Source organism: Trachypithecus francoisi, unplaced genomic scaffold, assembly GCF_009764315.1.
Source record: "Trachypithecus francoisi isolate TF-2019V2 unplaced genomic scaffold, Tfra_2.0 Contig01579, whole genome shotgun sequence".
Taxonomy (NCBI): domain Eukaryota; kingdom Metazoa; phylum Chordata; class Mammalia; order Primates; family Cercopithecidae; genus Trachypithecus; species Trachypithecus francoisi.
This window is the reverse complement of record NW_022681442.1, coordinates 19,065,603-19,091,464: the sequence shown is the minus strand read 5'-3', so window position 1 is coordinate 19,091,464 and position 25,862 is coordinate 19,065,603. Positions and strand designations below refer to the sequence as shown.

Sequence of the window (25,862 nt, the reverse complement as noted above, 5' to 3'; positions counted from 1 at the left end):
GTCTCTCTCTTGTCCCCCAGACTGGAGTGCAAATGGTGGGATCTTGGCTCACTGCAACCTCTGCTTCCCAGGTTCAAGCAATTCTCCTGCCTCAGCCTCCTGAGTAGCTGGGATTACAGGTGCCCGCCACCACACCCAGCTAATTTTTGTATTTTTAGTATAGAGGGGGTTTCACCATGTTGGCCAGGCTGGCCTTGAACTCCTGACCTTGGATGATCCGCCCACTTTGGCCTCTCAAAGTGCTAAAATTACAGGCATGAGCCACAGCGCCCAGCTAGCTAACCCCTTTTTCTCGAACACACTGTCCTCTAGCTGCCCACCCAACTCTGCGCTGCGTTTTCTTACCTCCATGCCTTTGCTCAGGCTGTTCCTCCACTCTGGAATTTTCTTGTTTCTCCTTTACCCTCCCCAAATCATATCTTTTTGCCAAATGCCTACTTGTCTTAGAAGTCTGTATTGAAATACCATTTCTTCTCTGTAATCTTTCTGCTTAATACAGAACTGGTTGCTTCATTTCCCCCACGAATCCATTTCCTCCAAACTCATTATAGCATGTACATCATGGTATTATATGTCCATTTTTTCCTTATGACCTACTCATACTCCAACAACCCTAGTGTGTGAGGTGCTTAAGGGCAGCTATTTCGTCTTAACTCACATCTACAGTATTTACAGACTACCTAGAACACATTGTATACATTCAGTAGAAGTTTAAACTCGATACTACAAAAAAGACATAAAACTGTACATATCATCTCTCCTCCATATACATACACAGATGGATGCCAGGAGGGTTACCAAAAACATAACAGTGGCCATCTCTGGGTGGGATTACAGATCCACTTTTCTTAAGTGTTTATTACAGTTTTGTATTTTCTCTTTTTTTTTCTGAGACGGAGTCTAGCTCCGTTGCCCAGGCTGGAGTGCAGTGGCGCGATCTTGCCTCACTGCAACCTCTGCCTCCCCAGTTCAAGCAATTCTCCTGTCTCAGCCTCCCAAGTAGCTGGGACTACAGGTATCTGCCACCATGCCTGGCTAATTTTTGTATTTTTAGTAGAGACGGGGTTTCACCTTGTTGGTCAGGCTGGTCTCAAACTCCTGACCTCCACCCGCCTCAGCCTCCCAAAGTGCTGGGATTACAGGCGTGAGCCACCGAGCCCAGCCTCTTTCCTATTTTGTAAAATGTCTACAATGTAAATATACTATGATTTGGGGATTTTAAAAAATCAATTGACTAGCAAAGAGAACATTCCCGTGACCTCAAAATCAGCATTTATGGTCTCTTTAATTCAATTCATAAAGGTTTTGGAAAGAGTGAGGGGAGACTTGGACTTGGCCTAAACTTGGTCTTGTGTCTTAGGGAGGAGCGCGGAAGAGTATTTCCCAGAAGAACAATGACCTAATAAGTCACTGCTTCCCAGATGCCACGACTATGTATGAGGTTTTCCAAAGAGGACTCGCTGTATCTGGTAAGCCTAGTGGTCTGTCCTTGCCTGAAGAAGACAAGGTGGGGTCTGTGGCACATCTCTTTTTCTCTGTCTTACTTCTAAAACCCCAGCTATTTAGATGCACTGATCCAAATAGAATCGCAATATGCAAAATAGAGGCAGCATTAGAACATAGTATCAGGATGGGTGTTGGAACCAGTGTAAGACAGACTTAGGTTTGAAGCCCGGTTCTTCCATTTCTACCTTCATAATCTTACGCAAACCACTTTGCTTCTCTGAATCTGTTTCTCAATACAAGAAGAACGTCCCTGCCAAAACTGTTGTTAAAGGGTCAAGGAGATAATAATAGAGGACAGTGTCTTTAACTCACTAGTACCTCATATTTGTTTAGAAACATGCCTTTCATTAATGCAATTCCCTGCATTTACAGATAGACAGTCTGAGCCAGGACTAGCAGTCCAGGACTCCTGATGTCTTACATTGTCCTTGACTCTGATACATCCTACTGGCCCAAGTTACCACTTCTTTGGACTTTTTCAGAGACTACCAAATGGGCTTTGACACATTCATTTGGAATACACCAAGCCTTAATATTTATATCTTATATCATTGAACATAATGCCTGGCACACACACGTTTACTTTTAAAAGCTACTGGCTTATAGCTCTTTCTGTGCCTTTGGTCTTTTGGGTGACATTCTGACCATGTAACTTTTATCCGTTCCTTGACTTCTGCATGTTAACTAACACTAAGAGGATATTCATAGCCAACTCCTGTCAAGTGTTAACTATACAATAGCTGCTGTACATGTATTACATCATTTTCCCTAAACCGTAGAGATTAGTTACCATCACTGCCATTTTTAAAGATGAGGACCCAGACTCACAGTTTCAAGACCATTACCAAGGTCACAGAACTAGAAAATGTCAGAGCTGATAGGAAAATCTAAGTGTGTCTGTTTGACTAGGTTTTTCTATTTTAGGTTGGCTCTTAAGTGTTTTATAAAAGTAGCTACTCCTCCAGACAATTAAAGATTTATTGTCAAGAAAACATCTATCTGAAGACTCCCCTGGGGCCTGTACTTAGTATATCTGGCTCCAAATCAGCATTTATTTATAGACTTCATGCAAATAACAAATAAAAACAAACCAAACATCAGTTTGTTTACTTCTCTGGCAATTTAAGATAGTATATGTCCAATACAGTATAATTTCCTTTGGGATTTTTTCTTTTTTTTTTTTTCAGAGACAGGATCTTCCTCTGTCACCCAGGCTGGAGTGCAGTGGTGTGGTGGAATACAGCTCACTACAACTTCCAACTCTGGGACTCAAGCAATCCTCCCACCTCAACTTCTCAAGTAGCTAGGACTACAGGCATGTGCTGCCACACCTGGCTAAATTTTTTTTTTCTTTTTTTTTTTTGAGACGGAGTCTCGCTCTGTTGCCCAGAGTGGAGTGCCGTGGCACGATCTTGGCTCACTACAACCTCTGCCTCCCAGGTTCAAGCAATTCTTTGCCTCAGCCTCCTGAGTAGCTGGGATTACAGGCGTCTGCCACTGTGCCTCGCTGATTTTTGTATTTTTAGTAGAGATGGGGTTTCACCATCTTGGCCAGGCTGGTCCTGAATTCCTGACCTTGTGATCCACCTGCCTTGATCTCCCAAAGTGCTGGGATTACAGGCGTGAGCCACCGCACCTGGCCTACACCTGGTTAATTTTTAAATTTTTTATAGAGACAAGGTCTCACTATGTTGCCCAAGCTAGTCTCAAACTGACTTCAAGAGATAACCCCCTCCCTGACTCCAGCCTCCCAAAGTACTGGGATTACAGGAGTGGGCCACTATGCCCAGCTCTAGTGATTTTCTGTTTTTAGGAGTTTTCTTCACTCATGATGTGTTGTTATTGTGACTAAAACAAGCCATTTAGCATGTGATATGTGGTACATGAGATATATAATTTAGGATTTTTTAAAATACTAAATCCTAAACCAATACTGTTAAAATGGCTTCTCATGGAAGCAGGCACGAGAAATCTGGTGTGGCTACTTACATAGAAAAATGATAGCTGGGCATGGTGGTGGTGCCTGTAATCCTAGCTACTTGGGAGGCTGAGGCAGGAGAATCACTTGAACCTGGGAAGTGGAGGTTGCAGTGAGCCGAGATCGTGCCACTGCACTTCAGCCTGAGTGACACAGGGACACTGTGCCTCAAAAAAAATAAAAAAAGAAAAATGACATTTCTGGGCCTATCTGGGGTTGAATACATTAGCCTTAGCTAGTAGTTTGTTTATCTTGAGAATCACTTGGGGCTATTGTTTAAAATATATATCTTCTGGTTACACTTTAGGTTCACTGAATTAAATTTCCAGATAATGAGACGTAAAAATCCTCAGGAAGCTTTGTATTTTTAGCAAAGCTTCCAGGAGATTCTGCATACCAGAGTTGGAATTCTACTTAGTTTAGCGTGACAACTTTGCCAAGAATTTGTTAATGGATGGGCTCTTTGTAGATGGCCACAGCTTAGAACAAACAGGTCTGAGTTGACTAAGTTAATGAAAGACTAGGCTGTTGCCTGGTCAGGCATTTGGCTAGTAGGTTGAAGCTGATCAAGTCACAGAGTTTAATGAGACCTGAGTTGTTGCCCCTTTGGGACAATTATTTGACTTATTCCTTAGACACCAGCCTCTGCTAGCATTTTTATCAATCAAGAGGTGATAAGATACAGTATAATTCCTTCCTTCCTTCCTTCCTTCCTTCCTTCCTTCCTTCCTTCCTTCCTCTCTTTCTCTTTCTTTCTTTCTTTCTTTCTTTCTTTCTTTCTTTCTTTCTTTCTTTCTTTCTCTTTGTCTCTTTCCTTCCTTCCTTCCTCCCTCCCTCCCTGCCTCCTTCTCTCTCTCTCTCTTTCTCTGTCTTTCTTTCTTTAGCGTCTGGCTCTGTTGCCCAGGCTGGAGTGCAGTGGCACGATCTAAGCTCACTGCAACCTCCCCCTCCTGGGCTCAAGCCATCCTTCCACCTCAGTCTCTCAAGTAGCTGGGACTGCAGGCTCATGCCACCACCCATGGCTAATTTTTTATATTTTTTGTAGAGATGGAGTTTTGCCATGTTGCCCAGGCTGGTCTTGAACTCTTGAGCTCAAGTGATCTGCCAACTTCTGCCTCCCAAAGTGCTGGAATTACAGGCATGAGCCACTGTGCCCAGTCCCCAGTATACTTTCTTAGACATTCATCAGCTCTACTACTTGCTGAGTGAGCTTGACCAAGCTGTCTCAGTCCTTCATAATTCTTAGTACAATGCAAATGATAATAGCTGGGAAGACGAGTTAATGTGCTTGGCATGGAGTAAGCATTCAATAAATGGTAGCTATCATTAGTGATTAATGTTAGTACAAATGATCTCATTGGTAGACCACCCAAGGCACACAGCCTGGGGAGCAAGTGACTTTCACTCTGACAAAGCCATGCCTCAGGGAAAGTTAGTCTGAGACGTTACTTCTTAGGCTTTCATGCAGCTGTTTCAATTGGAAGCTAAAGTACTAACATTTTCTATACACAGCCTCCTCATTCATTTTTATATCTCTTTAATCAGAGTGGTCTCTCTTTCCTGCTTTCCTTCTTTTTTTTTCCATCACTTAGTCTAGAAGTTTACTTACTTGCCTCCGAATTCCTAGTAACTGTCTTTACGAATACTTCCTTTTGGCAAGACCTGAATTCCTCTTAGTAATTTGGCTAGATCCTCTCCATACATTTTTCTGCCCCTCTACTTGTCTACTTATAATGGCCTCCTTCTGGCTTAGACATGAGGGCTTCTAAGCCGCTTAATGTGTTTTTCAGCCTAATATCATTACTTCCTTGAGTTAGCTTTAAAAACTGAGATGCCCTTTATTCTTGTAAATGGATGTTCCCAAACTTATTTTAAGAAAGGCTGAGTAGTTTAGATGTTCAGAAGTTTAATTCTTTTATTGTCAAATGCAAGGTGTAAATTGGAAAAATACTGAAGACAAATACATGAGTATGTGCACACCTGGGTGTGTGTCTCTGTGTTTTTTACAAGCCTTAATATCTTAGAAGATACTCTCATACAAATGGGCAAAGTATGTGAACAAATAAGTCATGAGAGTAAATAAAACCTAACAAGGAAAAAGGTGCCACTTTACTAGCTGTTAAAGAAACTTAGACTACAGTAATAACCTTTCAAACCTATCAAACCTGAAAATAGTTTTGTTTTGTTTTGAGACTGAGTTTCGCTTTCGTTGCCCAGGCTGGAATGCGACGGTGCGATCTCAGCTCATCGCAACCTCTGCCTCCCAGGTTGAAGCAATTCTCCTGGCTCAGCCTTCCCAGTAGCTGGGATTACAGGCATGTGCCACCGTGCCCAGCTAATTTTGTATTTTTAGTAGAGACAGGGTTTCTCCATGTTGGTCAGGCTGGTCTCGAACTCCCAACCTCAGGTGATCTGCCCGCCTTGGCCTCCCAAAGTGCTGGGATTACAGGCATCAGCCACCGTGCCCCACCTTGAAGATAGTTTTTAAAGACACTATTTAGCGGTCTATGAGAGTATGTTAAAACTTGATATGATAGGAGAAAAGTGAATTGTCACATCTGCTCAAGTAAGCAGTGTAGTCTAGGTATCAAAAGCCTGACTGTTCTGAGCCCCCATTCCCTTCCCTTATTACATTTTAGGAGCTCTATTCTAAGGAAATGTTCTAAATTTAAAAGGATCAATTTGAAAATACTTAGCATAATTTAAGGCGTCAAACTTGAAAACAATCTAAATACCCACGATGAAATAAAGTCAACTACAGTAGAACCCTTCATTGACTGGCCATTGAAACCACTATAGAGAAGAAATAATGACATGAAAATACTTATGTCAGATTGGGAGAGGAAGCAAGGTATCAAAGTATTATATTCATTCTATACATGGGGAATGAACATAACTGTAAAACTATGCAAAAGGGCCATAGAATAATATATCAGTGTTAATAATGGTATTTGGGTGATGAGATTGATGACTCATATTTTATTTTTTTATATTTTTATGAGCATAGTTTTTATTGTAGGGAAATTCAATCCGAGATTGTTCAATACAGGCTGTTTGTGTTTACTTGTAGGCTTTTACTTGGTCATGTTTTGTGGGCTAACCCCATATGGATGGTTTTCTCTGAATGTCCACATTATCATGCAGGTTACATATTCAACACTGAACCGCTCCTGTTTTATGTAGCATTTCCTAAATGTTTCGAGTATAATTTATAGGACTCTTCATCTTTGAGAACTCAGTGCTTTCTGACTTTGAATTTCCTGGACATATAAGAGAAGCTCAAATCCTTGTTGGACTTATCCTTTGTGTCTTGCCCCTTCTTAATCTCCTTTTAGCTTCCTTGGTCCAGAGAATTTGCAACTGGAGTTGATTTTCTTTTAATATTATGTTTTTAGACAATGGGCCCTGCTTGGGATATAGAAAACCAAACCAGCCCTACAGATGGCTATCCTACAAACAGGTAAGTTGAGTCCATGGTTTTAGACAGATTCTTTCTAACATAGTATTCTGAACTACAGGATATGGTATTGGTCAGTTTTGAGTCTTGACCTCTTCTTCTCCCTCTCTCTCTCACCCCATCTCTCTTTTTTGTAGGTGTCTGATAGAGCAGAGTACCTGGGTTCCTGTCTCTTGCATAAAGGATATAAATCGTCACCGGACCAATTTGTCGGCATCTTTGCTCAGAATAGGCCAGAGGTAACTATGTTGAAGCTAACTAAAGGAAATGAGTCAAGGTTAAGTTTAAACACTTCAAATGCTATTCCCCATCCAGCACTCCAACACTTTTTAATGCTTTACCAAAGCTATCGTTAAAATTTTCTAATGCTTATTCTGCTGAAAGAGTTACAACTCAGAACCTACTTAATTTCTGGTTAAGTGTCTAGCACTGTCACCTAGGTGTTCGGACTTCTCTTGTTTCCCAGCCTATCATGCGTCATTTGAAGTCAGTCTGATTGTTACATGAGGAAAATAAGGAAGCTAGGAGGGACCGCCAAAAAAGATCTTGAAGATATTGTGGAAAGTATGTATTAGTATTAGAACTGAAACTTGCAATTTGTACTTGAACCAGTAAATTCAGCCATTCATTGCTACTGAGTCTGGCCATAGACGTCTTTCCACAGTGAGCTGGAAGCAGATTTTGACGGTAAGATGACAGAATCAAGCTTATCTCCAAGTTTTGATCAAGTCATTAGGCACATTATCCCTCTGGGGAAGTCTTTTCATGCTTCAAATCCTCCCTAGAAGTGCAGCATATGATACATATAACATACAAAATCTGTGTTAATCAACTGTCTGTGTTATCAGCAAGGCTTCCAGTCAACAGAAGCCATCAGTAGTTAAGTTTTCGGGGAGTTAAGTTCTATGTGGATCTTATTGCAAGTTTACAAACTGCAAGTCCCAGTTCTAATGCTAATACAAATATAAAAATATTCACCAATAATTTTAGGTGAATCTACATACTCTATTCTTGTCACAGTCAGTCTCAATAGAAAAAGGTTCCCTTGACTCTAGTTTAGGAACTTAACACCTAATCTGATACAGTTAATCCTTGAACAACATGGGGGTTAGGACCACCGCCTATTCAGTAAAAAGATCCACAGATAACTCCCCCAAAACTTAACTACTAATAGTCTTCCTTGCTGATAATGTAGACAGTTGATTAACACATATTTTTGTATGTTACATGTATTGTATACTGCTTTCTTACAATGCAGTAAGCTAGAGAAACGAAAATGTCGTTAAGAAAATGATAAGGAAGGGAAAATGTATGTACTATTCATTGGAAAATGTATGTACTATTCATTAGGTGGAAATGGATCATTATAGAGGTCTTCATCTGAGTCATCTTTACCTTGAGTAGGTTGAGGAAGAGGGAGAAGAGAGGTTGATCTTGCTGTCTCAGACCTGGCAGAGGTGGAAGAGGTAGAGGAGGTAGAAAGGGAGGCAGGAAATATAGGCACACTCACTGTAACTTTTATTGAAAAAAAAAATCCACAAGCAGACCCTCACAGTTCAAACCCATGTGTTCAAGGAACAACTGTATAGTCTGCTAGGACTGCCATAATCTAATACACAGACCATGTGGCTTACGCAACAGGAATGTATTTTCTCACAGTTCTGGAGTCTAGGAATCCAAGATCAGAGTGTCAGCAGGTTTAGCTTCTCCTGAGGCCTCTCTCCTGGACTTGTAGACAACCACCTTTTCATTTTGTCTTCACATGGCCTTTTCTCTGTGCACATGTATCCGTCATGTCCCTTCTTCTTCATAGAAGGAAGGGATTAGGACCCCACCCTTATAAGTTCGTTTAACCTTAATTACTTCTCTAAAAGCCCTATCTCATATACTGTCACACTGGGGATTAGGGTTTCAACATGAATTTGGGTTGGGCCAGAGGAGGGGAGACAGGGAGACAGGATTCAGTCCATAACATCTATACTGACATTTAAGGCCCATCACTAGCAGATTCCTACCTACCTTTCCAGTTTTATTTCCTGTAGTCTTCACGCTTGCTAATGTGTACCCACACAATGATGTCATGCTATCTGTATTAGTTTGTTATCACACTGTTATGAAGAAATACCTGAGACTGTGTAATTTATAAAGGAAAGGGGTTTAATTGACTCACAGTTCTGCAGTGCTGGGGAGGCTTCAAGAAACTTACAATCATGGTGGAAGGGGAAGCAAACATGTCCTTCTTCACATGGTGGCAGGAAAGAATAGAATAAGAGCAAAGGGGGTGGAACGCTCCTTATGAAATCAGATCTCATGAGAACTCACTGTTAACGAGAACAATATATTAGTCTGTTTTTATGCTGCTGATAAAGACATACCTAAGACTGGGAAGAAAAGGAGGTTTAATTGGACTTACAGTTCCACATGGCTGGGGAGGCTTCAGAATCATGGCAGGAGGCAAAAGGCACTTCTTACATCACAGCAGCAAGAGAAAATGAGGAAGAAGCAAAAGTGGAAACCCCTGATAAACCCATGAGATCTCACGAGACTTATTCACTATCATGAGAATAGCACAGGAAAGAACGGCACCCATGATTCAATTACCTCCCGCTGGGTCCCTCCCACAACATGTGGGAATTCTGGGAGATATAATTCAAGTAGAGATCTTTTTTTTTTTTTTTTTTGACACAGTGTCTCACTCTGTCGCCAGGCTGGAGTACAGTGGTGCCATCTCAGCTCACTGCAACCTCCACTTCCCAGGTTCAAGCAATTCTCCTGTCTCAGCCTCCCAAGTAGCTAGGATTACAGGTGCATGCCACCACGCCCAGCTAATTTTTGTATTTTTAGTAGAGACAGGGTTTCACCATGTTGGCCAGGACGGTCTCAATCTCTTGACCTTGTGATCTGCCCACCTCAGCCTCCCAAAGTGCTGGGATTACAGGCATGAGCTACTGCACCCGGCCTCAAGTTGAGATTTGAATGGGTATGCAGCTAAACCATATCAAACTGTATGAGGGTAACCACCCCCATGATTCAATTACCTCCCACCAGGTCCCTCCCAAAACACGTGGGGATTATGGGAACTACAATTCAAGATGAGATTTGGATGGGGACGCAGCCAAACCATACCACTGTTCTTTGTTCATTCACTTCCTTCTTTTAATCTACCTCTCCCTCCATAACCAAATCGTACTAGTCCTCTAAAGCCCTGCCCAGTTTTCATCTCTTTCCCACAAGCAGTCAGTCCCAAATAGCTTTGCCTCACCCTTGAAAGTGATCTCTGACACCCTAAAGCTCCTAATGCCTTCCATACCTCTTACAGATGGAACTTATCACACTCTGCCTTTGTATTCTGTTCTACCTTTGTATTGCAGTTGTCTCTGTGCCTTCCTTATCTCCCTTATTTAATTGTACTTTATAGCAGTGTTTGCAACTGTCCCTATGGCCCCACAGTGATTTTTTTTTTCTTTTTGTACATAAAAGTCAACAAATAAGTAGTGCCAGCACTTTGGGAGGCCCAGGCAGGCAGATAGGTTGAGCCTAGGAGTTTTATGCCAGACTGGGAAACATGGTGAAATCCTGTCTCTACAAAAAATACGAAAATTAGCTGGACATAGTGATGTGTGACTATAGTTCCAGCTACTCGGGAGGCTGAGGTGGGAGAATCGCTTGATCCTGGACAGTTGAGGCTGCAGTGAGCTATGATCACACCACTGCACTACAGCCTGGGCAGCAGAGCGAGGTACTATCTCAAAAAACAAAAAAACAAAAAAACAAAAACAACAAAAAAAATCAAAACAAAACAAGACAGAAAACCAGATGGCGTTTGTTGGCTGAATGACTGAACTAGTACTCTTCAGTATGCCCTCCAGTCCTTACTTGAACTTCTCTCTGTACAGTGGATCATCTCTGAATTGGCTTGTTACACGTACTCCATGGTAGCCGTACCTCTATATGACACCTTGGGACCAGAAGCCATCGTATATATTGTCAACAAGGGTAAAATTTTGCTGTTACATTACAACTTGATTCTTCCTCAATGCTGAGTATTTCTTCAATTTCTGCTCTTTTGTTTGTTTGTTTAAGCAAACTTGAAATGCTGTGGTCAGAAAATGTTCAAGTCTTTCTAGTTTTGTAGTACTTGGGATATAATTTTCAGGAAAGCTACAAAAAGCCCATGAAGCAGAGATACACAGAGATAGAATTTTCAATGACATGCTTCAAGGTGACATGGTATGATGATGTAGAGACAAGACTACTTACTCTGAACACACTAGATAAAAGCCCAGACAATGAGCTTAATTGACTAAATCACAGTAAAGCTACAGATTTAATTTCCTACTTTTGTAAATCCAAGTCAGTACAGTTAACCAGCATGTACCAATGTCCATGGTGAGTCTGCAGAAAATAATTGTCATTGCTAGAGAAACAAGTCCAAATTTGATGGGCAAATAACAGTGCTTTCACATATCCAACATGTTACTTTCTGTCATGGGACTAGTAGATTAAGTGAGTATGTCCGTTTGCACAGTAAACATCATTTGAAGCTTTGTGTAAACATATATCAAAACAAATGCTAAAATTTAGAATTGTAAAATACTTGTCAGCTAAAAATCCTATTTGCCCCCTCCTGTTTCTTCTATTCCCTACTATCCTCCTCAAAATAAAACACGTTGATAGAACCACACCTCAGTAACCTGTTTAGATTATCTGAATGACTTCTCAAGCAGAAGGAATTTTATGGTTCCTCTAGAAACTGTAAAATCTGCTGTCATAGTTCAAGAACATGACGTGTTTCTGTTTCAGTTAAGTTCATTTATCATCAATGGAGTATTTCAGGTTGTACATTATAAATCTGATTTGCAGGTGTAATCTCCTTTGGACACCTGTCAGCTTTGAAAACTTTTCAAACCTCTTCCTTCTTGGAAGGCAATCAGGTACTTAGCAGAGAGGGGGAATGATCTCTGGTTCTATTTTGGCTTTCAGCTGATATTGCCATGGTGATCTGTGACACACCCCAAAAGGCATCGGTGCTGATAGAGAATGTAGAGAAAGGCTTCACACCGAGCCTGAAGGTGGTCATCCTTATGGACCCCTTTGATGATGACCTGAAGCAAAGAGGGGAGAAGAGTGGAATTGAGATCTTATCCCTATATGATGCTGAGGTATGGATCTGAAATTTATCTTGCGGCTCCAATGCTGGTCCAACACCTTGGGCAACTTGCAAGATACTTTCACAAGAGGACAGCGTTCTTGTTCTCCAGGGGTGGCATGTGAGGAGTAAATTAGACTCATGCTGTGAAGCTCTGAGAATAATTTCCACAAGACAACTTTGAAACTCATGCCAGGAGAGGACAAAGTTCTGTGGCCAGCTGCATGGACTTCTAAGTGGATAATATATAAATAGGAGTTCAGTAATAGTTAAAGGAGGTGGCTCCTGGAGCCAGGCTGCTTGTGTTCACATGCCAGCTCCACATCTGTTAGTTAGGCAACCTTGGGCAATCTCATCTCCCTTTCCTCGGTCCATAAAATGGTGATAAAAATAATTGCTACCTCACAGAGGTCTTGTAAAGAGTTAGATTAATTCATATATGTAAATTTCTCAGGACAGTGATGTGTATGTAATAAGCTCTGAAAATGTTAGCTGTTCCTTTCTTTCAAAAAAGATTTAGTTATGGCGCTAGATGATTGAAACGTAAGAGTACAATGGGAAGTTTGAGCATGCAATCTACCCTCGGTAGGTAGATGATTTTCTAGAGAAATCTTATGCTCTTCCCTGGGACTTCCATTGTTCCTGAATGTTGGCTTCTGGTCCTAATCCAGGTTGGAATTTTGCTTATATTCCCATAGAGATGTTCTCATGGGAAAGGGAGGGAGAGGGCCACATTGATCACAGTCTGTCCATCTCAACTGATGTCTTTCTTTCTTGGTTTTCTGTTCATATAGAACCTAGGCAAAGAGCACTACAGAAAACCTGTGGTAAGTTTTCTTCTGCCTGAATTTGAGCCTTACTATTGTCAACTCTCAAAGTTCATGGTAGAATAAGCCCTTGTGCTTCCTCCTGCAGCCTCCTAGCCCAGAAGACCTTAGCATCATATGCTTCACCAGTGGGACCACAGGTCAGTGCCCATGAAGCTGAACCTTAGACCCCTGGTCAGCCAAGAACATGGTTTCAATTCTTGGCCTCTGGTAGGCTGGTAAATATTCCCTCTAACGAGCCCCATCCTTAGGGGCTCACAGCCTAAGGCTTCTAGGTGTGAATTCCCAGATGGAAAAACATAAACATAAGTAAATAAACTTCATGTAGTATACTGGGAGCTGTTTACATTCAATAGATTTCAGGGGTCTTAAAGATGACGTCAGAAAGTCCTTTCCTCTGCCCCCACCAACCCACCACTCTCTTGATTTGACACCACTGGGATGGTTTCATTCAATCAAGATAACTCAGTGATAGTTCTCCATAGAGGGCTTCAACCCCACCCTACATCCACCCATCTGTTAGAATGCTTAATAGTTTTTAATGTGGTCCATCATGGTCTACAGTTATATTCATTCTAGTATGCCCAGTTTATAGTGTTTATAACCATATTACTAGATAATATTGGTAGATCTGGAATTCCAAACATATAAACAGCACAAGATGTGGGGTGGAGGGAGAAGGAGGGTTAACTTGAATTTTTCTTTGCAGCTGTGCATCTATCTGAAATCATGGCTGTACTCCGTGTAGTAGTAGAAGGCCAATGATGCATTCAGCAGTAGAATCTCCGGGGGAATTAATTATTCCTAAACAGAGGCATATACCATCCACAAAAAGACACAGTGACAGGAAATGCTCTTGGCCTTCTGGAATAAAACCAATTGAATCTAGTTTCTTTCAAGGCCAAAGGCTACCTATTAGTTACATAAAGTATCTTTCTCTCCACCTCTTATTTCCTACAGGTGACCCCAAAGGAGCCATGATAACCCATCAAAATATTGTTTCAAATGCTTCTGCCGTTCTCAAATGTGTGGAGGTCAGTGGTCAGTTGAAAAAGAAGCTCTCATTAAAATGTGAATCTGTCATAAGATTTTTATTTTTGAAGTTAGAGCAGGCAGACACACATACACACACACACACACACACGTTAAAGGCCTGAGTGTGGACAAACACCAGTGTGTTCTTTGTCTACAGGACTGTACATTTTCAAGCCTTGGTCTTTTAGGATCACTGTAAATTTCTACACTATATGCAGTTCAAGGCATCTCAGATCTACACAGTATACCACCTATACAGCTGTCTGTGGTAGTCCTGGGAGGAGGTAGTTTTAAAAACTCCATTGGAAATGAAAATTGGCATGAATCTCATGTTGCCTTCTCTTGCTTCCCTGGCCTACGTAGCATACTGCTGAGCCCAGTCCCGAAGATGTGACCATATCCTACCTCCCTCTGGCTCATATGTTTGAGAGGGTTGTACAGGTGAGTGTTCTATGTTCCTAGCAGTATGTGGCAAAGGGGGTCCTGACTTGCTAGCACATGTTTATTCCAAAGGCAGCTACACAGTATTTACTGTCCTTTCTCTGGTGTGAGAGGCGCAGGCAAGGAGTTGGCTCATGGGAGCTCTAATCGTGGTATGACCCTTCATTTCCTGCAGGGTCTTCGTCTGCTAAGTCTGCATGTGTCCGGGAGGATAGTACTTGCTTCTGCCTTCATGGGGATGTGTGAGTCTAGTGACATTACAGCTGGGAGCTTACTATCTGCCCTTAATTCTGAGCTGACACAAGACATTGTCTTCTTTTTAAATTTTATTTTGGTTAGAATTTTTGAAAAGATCTAGGATTAGAGAAAAGGAAGTTCCCCACAGAGGATCAGGGAAGGAGCATTTGATCCACATAAGGTATGAGATGTCCCCCGTGGGAGTTTTTGCACCACACCTGAGTGTGTAAGGTGGTGCTGTCAGCATTGTGTGCACTGGAGGAGGTCTACTCTTCTGTGAGTGTACTCCAGGCTTTTCAGGCTATTTTGAGGCTGATTTGAGAACCGAGAGCCGTGTCAGCCTTTCAAAAACACAAGTAGTGTGGTTGGAAAGTTCTCTCTCTGCTCCTCACTACCCCCAAATGCCTCTTCAGCCAGCTCATGGTTGATGCCTAAAATGCCAAAATGCAAGATTCAGTTCTTTGGGCTAAAGTAATGATATCTGATTCATAAAAAATTGATTCTAAGAAACCTTAAAAAATACTTTAACGTAATTTATGAAATTGGGCTGGTCTTATGATTGAAGGCAGGTTCTGCTTTAATTGGCAGTACTTTCTTAGTGCCACATAATGAATTGTGTCTTACAAAGGATGATTATCTTAGACTGTCACACAGACCTGTGGTGGAGTCTGGGGGACCACAAAGTCTCAATATCTGTCTTATCTGTCATGCCACCACAGCAGAAATAAATGTTCATCCTTTTTTGGGGGAAGGCTCTCAGAGTCCTGAATTGGTGGGGAGGTGCTGTGTAAGTAAAGCGTCTGTGTGCCTTAGCCCACTTCCCAAATTCCTTCCAAGACAGATCCCCACTAAAGGAGTTGTTTGCCTCTAAGCTCTATAATTTGGTTCTGTTTTCAGACTGTTGCGTACTGCTGTGGAGCCAGAGTTGGATTCTTCCAAGGGGATATTCGGTTGCTGGCTGATGACATGAAGACTTTGAAGCCCACATTGTTTCCCACAGTGCCTCGAGTCCTTAACAGGATCTATGATACGGTACTAACTTTCCACTGAAGGGATTGTCTGTGACTTGGGCCTGCATGAAGGAACTCTATACTACTATGAGATTTACTCCACCTCTACCTCCACCCTCTACAAATATTTACGTAAAGCCATGTTTACAGGTCAAGCTATGAAAAACCGTTATAAATACAATACCCGCCAGGTACAGTGGCTCACTTCTGTGATCTCAGCACTTTGGGAGGCCAAGGCAGGCAGATTGCCTGAGGTCAGGAGTTCAAGACCAACCTGGCCAACATGGTGAAACCCCATCTGTACTAAAAATACAAAAATTAGCTGGATGTGGTGGTGAGCGCCTGTGATCCCAGCTACTTGGGAGGCTGAGGCAGGAGAATTGCTTGAAGCTGGGAGGCAGAGTTGCAGTGAGCCAAGATCATGCCAATGCACTTCAGCCTGGGCAACGAGCAAGACTCCATCTCAAAAAATAAATAAAAATAAAATTAAAAAATGAAAAGTAAGTAAGTACAGTCCCCTTTTCCTTGAGCAAGATGACTTGGACCTGATCTGAAGAAAGAGCTTGACTCAGAGACTTGGGGAGCCCCTCAGGGTTCAGCAGACATCTGGGGAAGCTGTTCCCTTGCTGAAGTGCCAGGCCTCATGATATGATGGGGAAAATGAGCCTCAGAGGTTAAATAACCTGCCCAGAGTCACATTCAAAAGGAGTAAGGCAGAATCAAGCTTTCAGTAGTCATGTTTCAGTAGTCATGTTAGCGAGTCATGCTGATGACCAACACTGCTCTATTTTTCATTAGAAATTACAGAATGGTGATTTTTGTAATTCTGTCTTCCTCTTGCATTCATTAGCTGAGATTCTTCCATAAAACCTGGCAAATATTTGATTATTTTTATTTATCAATCTTCAGAAAAATGGATTTGTGTCTCAGCAATCTTCAAAAGTAGCCAATGAGATTTTCTCTGTGTATTTTTAGGAATTCATAATTTTCAGATTTGTTTTTTAAATTTCAGTCATTCTTTTTTATTTTTTTTTTTTGAGACAGAGTCCCACTCTGTCACCCAGGTTGGAGTGCAATGGCACGATCTCGGCTCACTGCAAGCTCCGCCTCCTGGGTTCAAGTGATTCTCTTGCCTCAGCCTCCTGAGAGCTGGGACTATAGGCATGCACCACCACACCTGTCTCATTTTTTAAGTATTTTTTAGTAGAGATGGGGTTTCACCATGTTGGCCAGGCTGGTCTCGAACTCCTGACTTCAAGTGATCCACCTACCTCAGCCTCCCAAACTGTTAGTCTTTCTTCTTGATCTTCTAATTGCCCCATCTTGGCAGTTGGAAACCCTCATCAAGTTGCTCGGGTGGCCTTTTGACAATACCCCTGTAGCCTCTGATAGCTTCCTTGGTTTCCGGCACAAGTTGTCTCAACCTCATCTTGTATATTTCTCACCCAATCATTAGATTGTCAGATTGCTTCAAGGAGCTGTCGAAGCTATTTGAACCCAGGCAATATAGTATGTGATGATTCCTCAGGCTTGGATCCGTGAGGAAGTAATACATGGCCATTCTTCACATACTTTGGAACCCTCCCCCACCTCCCCAACCACCTCTGAGATTTTAACACTTCCTTTTACTATTAGGACTCTCAGCAGATGCTAAATGGGCTCCGGTGACAGGGCAGGCAGTGTTCTAGCAGAACTGATAACAATTACAACAGTTTCTTACCATGCTATGCAATTATTAGATTTGGTTGTTATGGTTTTTGTTCATATGTTGTTGTTGTACATTTTTTATTTTTCAGAGATAGTTATTGTGTAGTTAATACCTAATACACAGTTCACTTCCTGAATGTATTTTTAAAATGAAGGACTTTATTAGCATAGGTCTCTAATACTAACTCTTTGTCAGTGACTTGTTGAGGGAGGGTGAGTCTTGTGAATGTTGAAGAAAGATAAATCTCTTTTAGATGAGGGAGGTTTCAAGAATGACATGATGCAGGAAGCATTTGAGCATGGATCTTGGAGAGAGATTATGACTTATTGGTACAATGATAATGTTATAGGCATAAGAAGATGCTTATGTCCTAGAGCACAATTTACATTAGAAGATAAAAATTATCAGCCCTGCTTGGCTGGAGGCCCAAAAATGGGGGTGTAAACATGGAAGATGGATGGAGAGGAATTCTCCAAATTTTGAACAAGAAAAAAGACTTCAGTTGCCTTGAATCTGACTTCCAGTAGGGTGGAATCTTGAAAGCCACATACGGAGTTCAGGACTAAAGTTTGGAAAGAAGGGGTCACTTTGAGTTGTACTTGGGGAAGCTCTCCTTTGGCAGGAGTGTGGTTGATGGAACATATGGTCACAGTGAGGCCATAGTCAGGGAGACCAGGGAAATCATGTGAGCTGGAAAAATGGTGTCAGAATTAAGCCCACCGGAAAGAAGTCATTTTAGTAGGAAAAATTAAGCCCAGCCGGGTGCGGTGGCTCAAGCCTGTAATCCCAGCACTTTGGGTGGCCGAGATGGGTGGATCACAAGGTCAGGAGATCAAGACCATCCTGGCTAACACGGTGAAACCCCGTCTCTACTGAAAATACAAAAAAAAAAAAAAAAAAAGAAAAATTAGCTGGGCATGGTGGCGGGTGCCTGTAGTCCCAGCTACTCAGGAGGCTGAGGCAGGAGAATGGCATGAACTCAGGAGGCGGAGCTTGCAGTGAGCTGAGATCACACCACTGTACTCCAGCCTGGGCAACAGAGTGAGACTCCGTCTCAAAAAAAAAAGAAAAAAAGAAAAGAAAAGAAAAAGCACTTTACCACTTTTTGTGGTAAAAAGTGAGCCAAGGAGCTTTCGGTTTTGAAGCGAAGAACTGTAATTACTGTACCCGCTCATAGAGGGATTGCCACGGCTAGATTTATAGACAGTTGGGTGGTGGGCGTAAATGAGTGGGGTAAGAGTCTGAGGAGGTTGGTTATGGCAATAAAAATAATTAGAGATATTAGTATTAGGGATCAGGTTTGTCCTTTGGTACTGTGGGTTGTTATTATTTGTTTTAGAATTAGTTGAGTCAGGTTTTGTTGAATAGTAATTAATCGGTTGTTAATGAGGTGTTTGGAAGTTGGAAATAGTAATACAGGAAATAGAATGATGGGTATTACAGCGGGTAACTAGGTTGCCCTTTGACCTATGAAATCAAAAGCCCTAGAGGTGGTGCCCATTGAGCTGTTGTTTTTTTGTTTGTTTGTTTTAAATCTAGTACCCCCCAGGTGACTTTGTAGGCAGTCCTTCTTTATCTCAGTTGTCAAGTTGTTGCCCAAGGACTAAAAATTGGGGCAGTAAAGGGGAGGACTGCAGCTTTGCATTAAGTTCACTTCTTTCTGAGCATGGCCATAATTCTCTGGGCTCATCATTATTCGCAATCCAGTTCATGAGTGTGAGACTGTGAGACCACTTCCTTATGAAGCTAGAACACACTGTTTCTTGCTCACTAATGGCCTTGATGAGTATCTCCAATAGGTTTCCAACTAAAAGGAGCTATCACTCTGCAGGTACAAAATGAAGCCAAGACACCCTTGAAGAAGTTCTTGTTGAACTTGGCTGTTGCCAGTAAATTCAAGGAGCTTCAAAAGGGTATCATCAGGCGTGACAGTTTCTGGGATAAGCTCATCTTTGCAAAGATCCAGGTAGGTTGGGCAAGTCCCAGACTGAAGCAGGCAAACACCTGGGCTGCCTTCTGACTCCATAGACTTTGCTTTTCTTCTGTTGCTGGAGCGTCACTTTAACTAGAGATCCTTTCACACTTTTTGTCCACTGCTTTTTGAGATCTTTCTTGTACTACTTTACTACTAAAGGGAGTAGGTTAAAAAAAAAAAAAAAAAAAAAGAAAAGGAAAAAAAAAAAAGGCGGGCTGAGTGTGGTGACTCACACCTATCATCCCAGCACTTTGGGAGGCCTAGGTGGGCAGATCACCTGAGGTCAGGCATTCAAGACCAGCCTGACCACCATGGTGAAACGCTCTCTCTACTGACAGTAGAAAAATTAGCTGGGTGTGGTGGTGGGTGCCTGTAATCCCAGCTACATGGGAGGCTGAGGCAGGAGAATCGCTTGAACCCAGGAGGTAGAGGTTGCAGTGAGCTGAGATGGCACCACTTCACTCCAGCCTGGGCAGTAGGGCCAGACTCTATCTCAAAAAAAAAAAGAAAAGAAAAATATTTTATTTAGGTTCTAGCACTCTCTCTTATTTTCTTTGGTGGTCTGTTGAGATTATAAGCAATTTGAGGGGCTGAAGAATACAAATTATTTGAGAAATATATGGCTTCCAGTCCCAGCTATAGATAGTGATGACAATAATAGCTAACATTTTAAGTGCTTTTCTACAATCCAAACTGTATTCTAAGTGCTTTGTAAATTAACGTGAGAATTGATATCAGTTTAATTCTCATAACAACGCTGGACAGGCTATTATACCCACTCTACAGTGGAGGATATTGAAGCCAAGAGAATAGGTTTTAGTATGTCTTTTGTTTCCATTGAACAGGCCAGCCTGGGTGGAAGGGTTCGCATAATCGTCACTGGAGCTGCCCCCATCTCCGCTCCAGTCATGACATTCTTCCGGGCAGCAATGGGATGTCAGGTAAGCCAAGCACCTTCTTTGAAAATAGGTCAGTTTACTTTTGCACAAATGAGCTCACTGTTTAAATAAAAATGAAAACAACTAAAAGGTACCAAAATGAAGGTCACCTAAATTCTCAAAATCCAGAGAAAATATTCTTCTAATCATCTCTTCAGGCATCTGTGTGTAGAAACTTTCATATAAATAAAACTAGTGCTCTAAAACACTGGTTAACATTGCTCCTTGTCAAATAAAGCTCAGCATCATTTTAATGATTTCTCAATAGTTTATTGAATGTAGTTGACCCCTGAACAATGCAAGAGTTAGGATTGCCTACTCCGACGCAGTCAAAAATTCATGTATAATACTTGACTCCCCGGCCAGGCGCGGTGGCTGGTGCCTGTAATCCCAGGTACTTTGGGAGGCCTGGGCAGGCAGATCACGAGGTCAGGAGATAGAGACCATCTTGGCTAACACGGTGAAATCCTGTCTCTACTAAAAATACAAAAAAATTAGTCAGGCGTGGTGGTGGGCCACTGTAGTCCCAGCCACTCGGGAGGCTGAGGTGGGAGAATGGCGTGAACCCAGGAGGTGGACCGTGCAGTGAGCAGAGATCACGCCACTGCACTCCAGCTTGGGCGACAGTGCGAGACTCAATCTCAAAAAAAAAAAAAACAAAACCAAACAAAAAACTTGACTCCCCAAAAACTTAACTACTAGTAGACTACTATTGACTAGAAGCCTTACCAATAATATAATCAACACATATTTTGTATATGTATTATATACCGTATTCTTACCATAAAGGAAGCTAGAAAAAAGAAAATGTTATTTAAAAAATCATAAGGATGAGAAAACATATTTACTATTCATTAAGTGGAAATGGATCATTATAAAGGTTTTCGTCCTCACTGTCTTCATGTTGAGTAGGCTGAGGAGGAAGAAGAGGAGGGGTTGGTCTTGCTATCTCAGGAGCAGCACAGACAGAAGAAAATCCACCTATCAGTGGAGCTGTGCCGTACAAACCTGTGTTGTGCAAGCAAGGGTCAGCCGTACTCAAATAACTAATCTCCTATTAATGGACACTTGAGTTGCTTATGATATTTTTCATTGTTATAATCAATTAATTATTAATCTAGAATAAATCCACGCAAGAAAGGATTACTGTGTCAAAGTGTATGTCTCTGTGTGTGTGTAATAGTGTATATTATCAAACTTTCTTCCAGAAAGATGTTTTTTACACATTTCGGCAAGTATACGGGGCCTTATTTGCCCACGCTCTTGCCAGTGACAGACTTTATCAGTCATTTAGATATTAGCTAATCAGATAAATGAAAAATCTTATTAAGTTTTGTTTCTTTTATTTACACCAAACATCTTTCTATTGCTTACTGACATGTATATTTCATCCGTGAATTATTCTATTACTTCCTTAAAGAAAAACAGGCAAAAGATAATTTGGTCTTTTTTTATATTTCTAAGAGTTCTTCACAGAGTAATACAGGTTAAGTATCTCCCTACTTGAAATGCTTGGGACTAAAAGTGTTTTGAATTTTGCATTTTTTTTTCCAATTTTGGAATATTTGCATTATAAAACAGTTGAGCATTCTGAATCTGAAAATCCAAAATCTGAAGTGTTCCAAAAAGCATTTCCTTTGAACATCATGTTGGCACTCAAAAGGTTTTGGATTTTGGAATATTTTGGATTTCAAACATTTGGATTAGAATAGTCAACCTGTAATATTAACTTTTGTCATATTGGAAAGATTTTTCCTAGTCTCATCATTTTTGCCCTGTGTTTTGCCATATAAAAATTTCCAATGTTTTTATAGTTAAACTAAATAATATTTTATATTTGTAGGTTTTAAATTGCTTAGACAGGACTTCCTAACCCCTGATATTTCATAAGACTGTTTCACCCTTATTTTCTGGCAAACTTACCATTTTCCATTTTTTCCATTAAGTCTCAGTTCCACCTGAAATTTGTGCAAGTGCTTGGTCATGCATATTGTCTTAATTTTCACCCAGATAGATAGTTTATTCATTCAACCAAACATGCAGAGCATGAACAAAACAGGCACTGACTTTTCCTCATGAGTCCACTATCTGTATAACCACAATCAAAAGAGACTCCAGATTGATGCCAAGGCCTGAGGTCCTGTAGTCTTTCAAATTAGTATCCTCTTAGCCATTTTTAATACTGTCCTTTCCTTAATTAAGCCCCTAAAACCAATAGATCAGCAGGTCCTGTTGCTAACCCCCTCCCAGAAATGTCTTCTTTAAGCCTTCCTTTGTCTCCCAATTCTGCCTATCACAGGCCACACCCCGCACTGCAGCAGCCCGTGAGCTTGTTTCCTGCCCCCAGCCTCTCTCCAATCAAGAATATCTTCTATACCAGGGACTGGCAAATTGCGGCACAGGCTAAAACTAGTCTGCAGCCGGTTTTTATTTTTAAAATATTACTGAAATACAGCTACGTCCATCCATTTACATATGGACTGTGGCTGCTTTTTTGCTATGTTGGCAGAGTCAAGTTTTGAGTCAGATACCAGATGGCTCACAAAGCGGAAAATATTTACTATCTTCGCCTGTACAGATAAAGTTTGCCAACTCTTGTTTTATATCACAATGGGAACTATTTCCCTTAAAAAATGCTATTCCCCTTCTTCAGTTCCTTCAGTGATGCGCCATTGCTCAGGTTCAAGTTCAATTGCTATTGGGTTGACCATCACTTAGTGAATAACTTACATGTTCCCACCTACTTGAAATGATGCATTTTCTTTCCTTTCCTTTTCCCTTCCTTCCTTCCTTCCTTCCTTCCTTCCTTCCTTCCTTCCTTCCTTCCTTCCTTCTTCCTTCCTTCCTTTCTTTCTTTCTTCTTTCTTTCTTTCTTTCTTTCGAGATGGAGTCTTGCTTGCTGTGTCACCTAGGCTGGAGTGCAATGGCACAATCTCAGCTCACTGCAACCTCTGCCTTCTGGGTTCAAGCGATTCTCCTGCCTCAGCCTCCTGAGTAGCTGGGATCACAGGTGCATGCCACCAGGCCTGGCTAATTTTTGTATTTTTACTAGAGATGGGGTTTCACCATGCTGGTCAGGCTGGCCTAGAACTCATGACCTCAGGTGATCCTCCTGCCTCGGCCTCCCAAAGTGCTGGGATTATAGGTATGAGCCACCACGCCTGGCCAAAATGCTGCTTTTTCATGTAAAGTTCTATACTTTGGTCTATTTCCAGACCCTTTTGGTTTCTGAATGGCCAAAAGGCTTGGTAGTAAATACTTTGCAGCTTGGGTATGAGTTCAAGGTTTTTTGTTTGTTTGTTTTGTTCTGTTTTGAGATGGAGTCTTGCTCTGTCACCCAGGCTGGAGTGCAATGGCATGATCTCAGCTCACTGCAACCTCCTCCTCCTCCCAAGTTCAAGTGATTCTCCTGCCTCAGCCTCTCGAGTAGCTGGGATTACAGGCACCTGCCATAGTGCCCAGCTAATTTTTTTTGTATTTTTGTAAATATGGGGTTTCACCATGTTGGCCAGGCTGGTCTCGAACTCCTGACCTTAGGTGATCCTCCAGCTTCAGCCTCCCAAAGTGCTGGGATTACAGGCATGAGCCACCGCCTCCTCCAAGTTCAAGGTTTTAAGACACTAAGTGGTCTCAAACACTTAGAGACCTTGCTTTCCTCATGTCTTGGCCATAACACATGGCCAGCTCACACTTTATCTTGAGTAAATCTATAAGCTCTTCTTTGGTTTCCCAGGTGTATGAAGCTTATGGTCAAACAGAATGCACAGCTGGCTGTACATTTACATCACCTGGGGACTGGACATCAGGTAAGTCCTCCATCTGCGGGGCAGGAGGTGCCATGGTTGGAAGAAAGGCTCTAACTGAACTAGGACTTTGGAGTTTAGATAACCTCAGTTCTCTGGACTAATGTGGCAAATGCAAAATTCAAGTATTGGGCCCAGGCCTGCCTACCTTGGCTAGTCTGCATTGGTGCGTGATTTTTCAGTCTTACTCTTCTAGAGTCAAGTCATAAATATCTCAGAAATATGCCTGGCATTATCACCATGCAAGAGTTTCTCAGCTGATTTAGCGTGGTGTGTTCTAGGTCACGTTGGGGCGCCCCTGACTTGCAATTACGTGAAGCTGGAAGATGTGGCTGACATGAACTACTTTTCAGTGAATAATGAAGGAGAGGTGGGTAGGTCATGCCCTGTGGTCAGACAATCATGGTGGGGCGGTTTATATCAGAAGTAGCAAATAATTGTAAGCAAACTTGGATTTGGCCCCTTTGAGATCTTTAGCAAAGAATTAAGCACTCTGAACTTCACTTTCCTATCCCCTGTAGTGGGGACTAAGATCTGGTGCTCTTCACAGTGTAGTGGAAGCCATCAAATGATTTAAGGGGGAGCAGATGTTTCATAAACTGCCCACGCTGGGAGGAGCAGCCTTTGCTATTGTCACCGCCTTGTATGTCTGCTGTGCAGATCTGCATCAAGGGTACAAACGTGTTCAAAGGATACCTGAAGGACCCTGAGAAGACACAGGAAGCGCTGGACAGTGATGGCTGGCTTCACACAGGAGACATTGGTCGCTGGCTCCCAGTGGGTATATCGTCAGAACTCCTGGAAGTCTGTGCTAATGGACTGGGAAGAACAATTTGCTTATAGCAAGAGGGGCAGAAATGCAAGTAGGTTAATCAGCTGAGGCAGCTGGAGGGGATTAGGTTTGTACCCTACCTGGCTTAAGGCTTCCTCATACTATCCAGAGAAGAACATACAGACTGAGGTGGTGGATCACCTGAGGTCAGGAGTTCAAGACCAGCCTGGCCAACATGGCAAAACCCCATCACTACTAAAAATACAAAAATTAGGTGGGCCTGGTAACAGGCATTTGTAATCCCACCTACTTGGGAGGCTGAGGCAGGAGAATCCCTTGAACCCAGAAGACAGAGGTTGCAGTGAGCCAAGATTGTGCCACTGCACTCCAGCCTGGGTGACAGAGACTCTGTCTCAAAAAATAAAATAAAATAAAATAAAATAAAATAAAATAAAAAAAAGAACATACAATCGAAAGAATCTAGGTTAACTTGTAACTTAAAAGTTAAAAAAAAAAAAAAAGAATATAGGCTGGAAGTCAGGAGATTTGTGTTCTAGTTGTAGCTCTTCCATGGACCAACAATATGAAATTCTGAGAAAGTAATTTAATGTGTGAATAGGAGCTGCCAAAGCTAGAAAGTCTTTCTTTCTTAAAAAAAAAATTTTATAGAGATGCGGTCTCGCTGAGTTGACCAGGATGGACTCAAACTCCTGGCCTCAAGCAATCCTCCTGCCTTGACCATCCAAAGTTCTGGGATTACTGGTATAAGCTACCACACCAAAAGTACCGCCAGAGAGTACTTTTGGTATTTTGATCAAACTGTTATAGAAGACACCAAGATGTAGACCAGTTGAAGTGTTTTCTTCCTGCCTTATTCCTTATCAAATATACCACCAGCAAGCAGTAAGTCAGTGATCCTAGCACTGTTTTTAGACCCAAACTGAAGGTGGGATTCTTTAATACATCAGGTAGACCTGGACATAAGAGTTGGCATGGGTCCCCTGCAATGGAATACATTTGCTACCA

General features: G+C 41.8%; 1 protein-coding gene across 2 annotated transcripts in view; it reads left to right on the top strand.

Moving 5' to 3' along the window:
• The window catches only part of ACSL5 (acyl-CoA synthetase long chain family member 5), a 54,966-nt gene that overhangs the window by 24,157 nt on the left and 4,947 nt on the right, over positions 1-25,862 (top strand). For both annotated transcript variants that reach the window (XM_033182857.1, XM_033182848.1), the window contains exons 3-17: positions 1,361-1,469; positions 6,880-6,944; positions 7,079-7,180; positions 10,838-10,937; positions 11,925-12,103; positions 12,885-12,917; positions 13,006-13,057; positions 13,878-13,951; positions 14,316-14,393; positions 15,528-15,662; positions 19,180-19,314; positions 20,169-20,264; positions 23,995-24,067; positions 24,346-24,434; positions 24,725-24,841. In XM_033182857.1, coding sequence (XP_033038748.1) covers positions 1,361-1,469; positions 6,880-6,944; positions 7,079-7,180; positions 10,838-10,937; positions 11,925-12,103; positions 12,885-12,917; positions 13,006-13,057; positions 13,878-13,951; positions 14,316-14,393; positions 15,528-15,662; positions 19,180-19,314; positions 20,169-20,264; positions 23,995-24,067; positions 24,346-24,434; positions 24,725-24,841 — 1,437 coding nt within the window. The remainder of the gene's footprint in view (positions 1-1,360; positions 1,470-6,879; positions 6,945-7,078; positions 7,181-10,837; positions 10,938-11,924; positions 12,104-12,884; positions 12,918-13,005; positions 13,058-13,877; positions 13,952-14,315; positions 14,394-15,527; positions 15,663-19,179; positions 19,315-20,168; positions 20,265-23,994; positions 24,068-24,345; positions 24,435-24,724; positions 24,842-25,862) is intronic.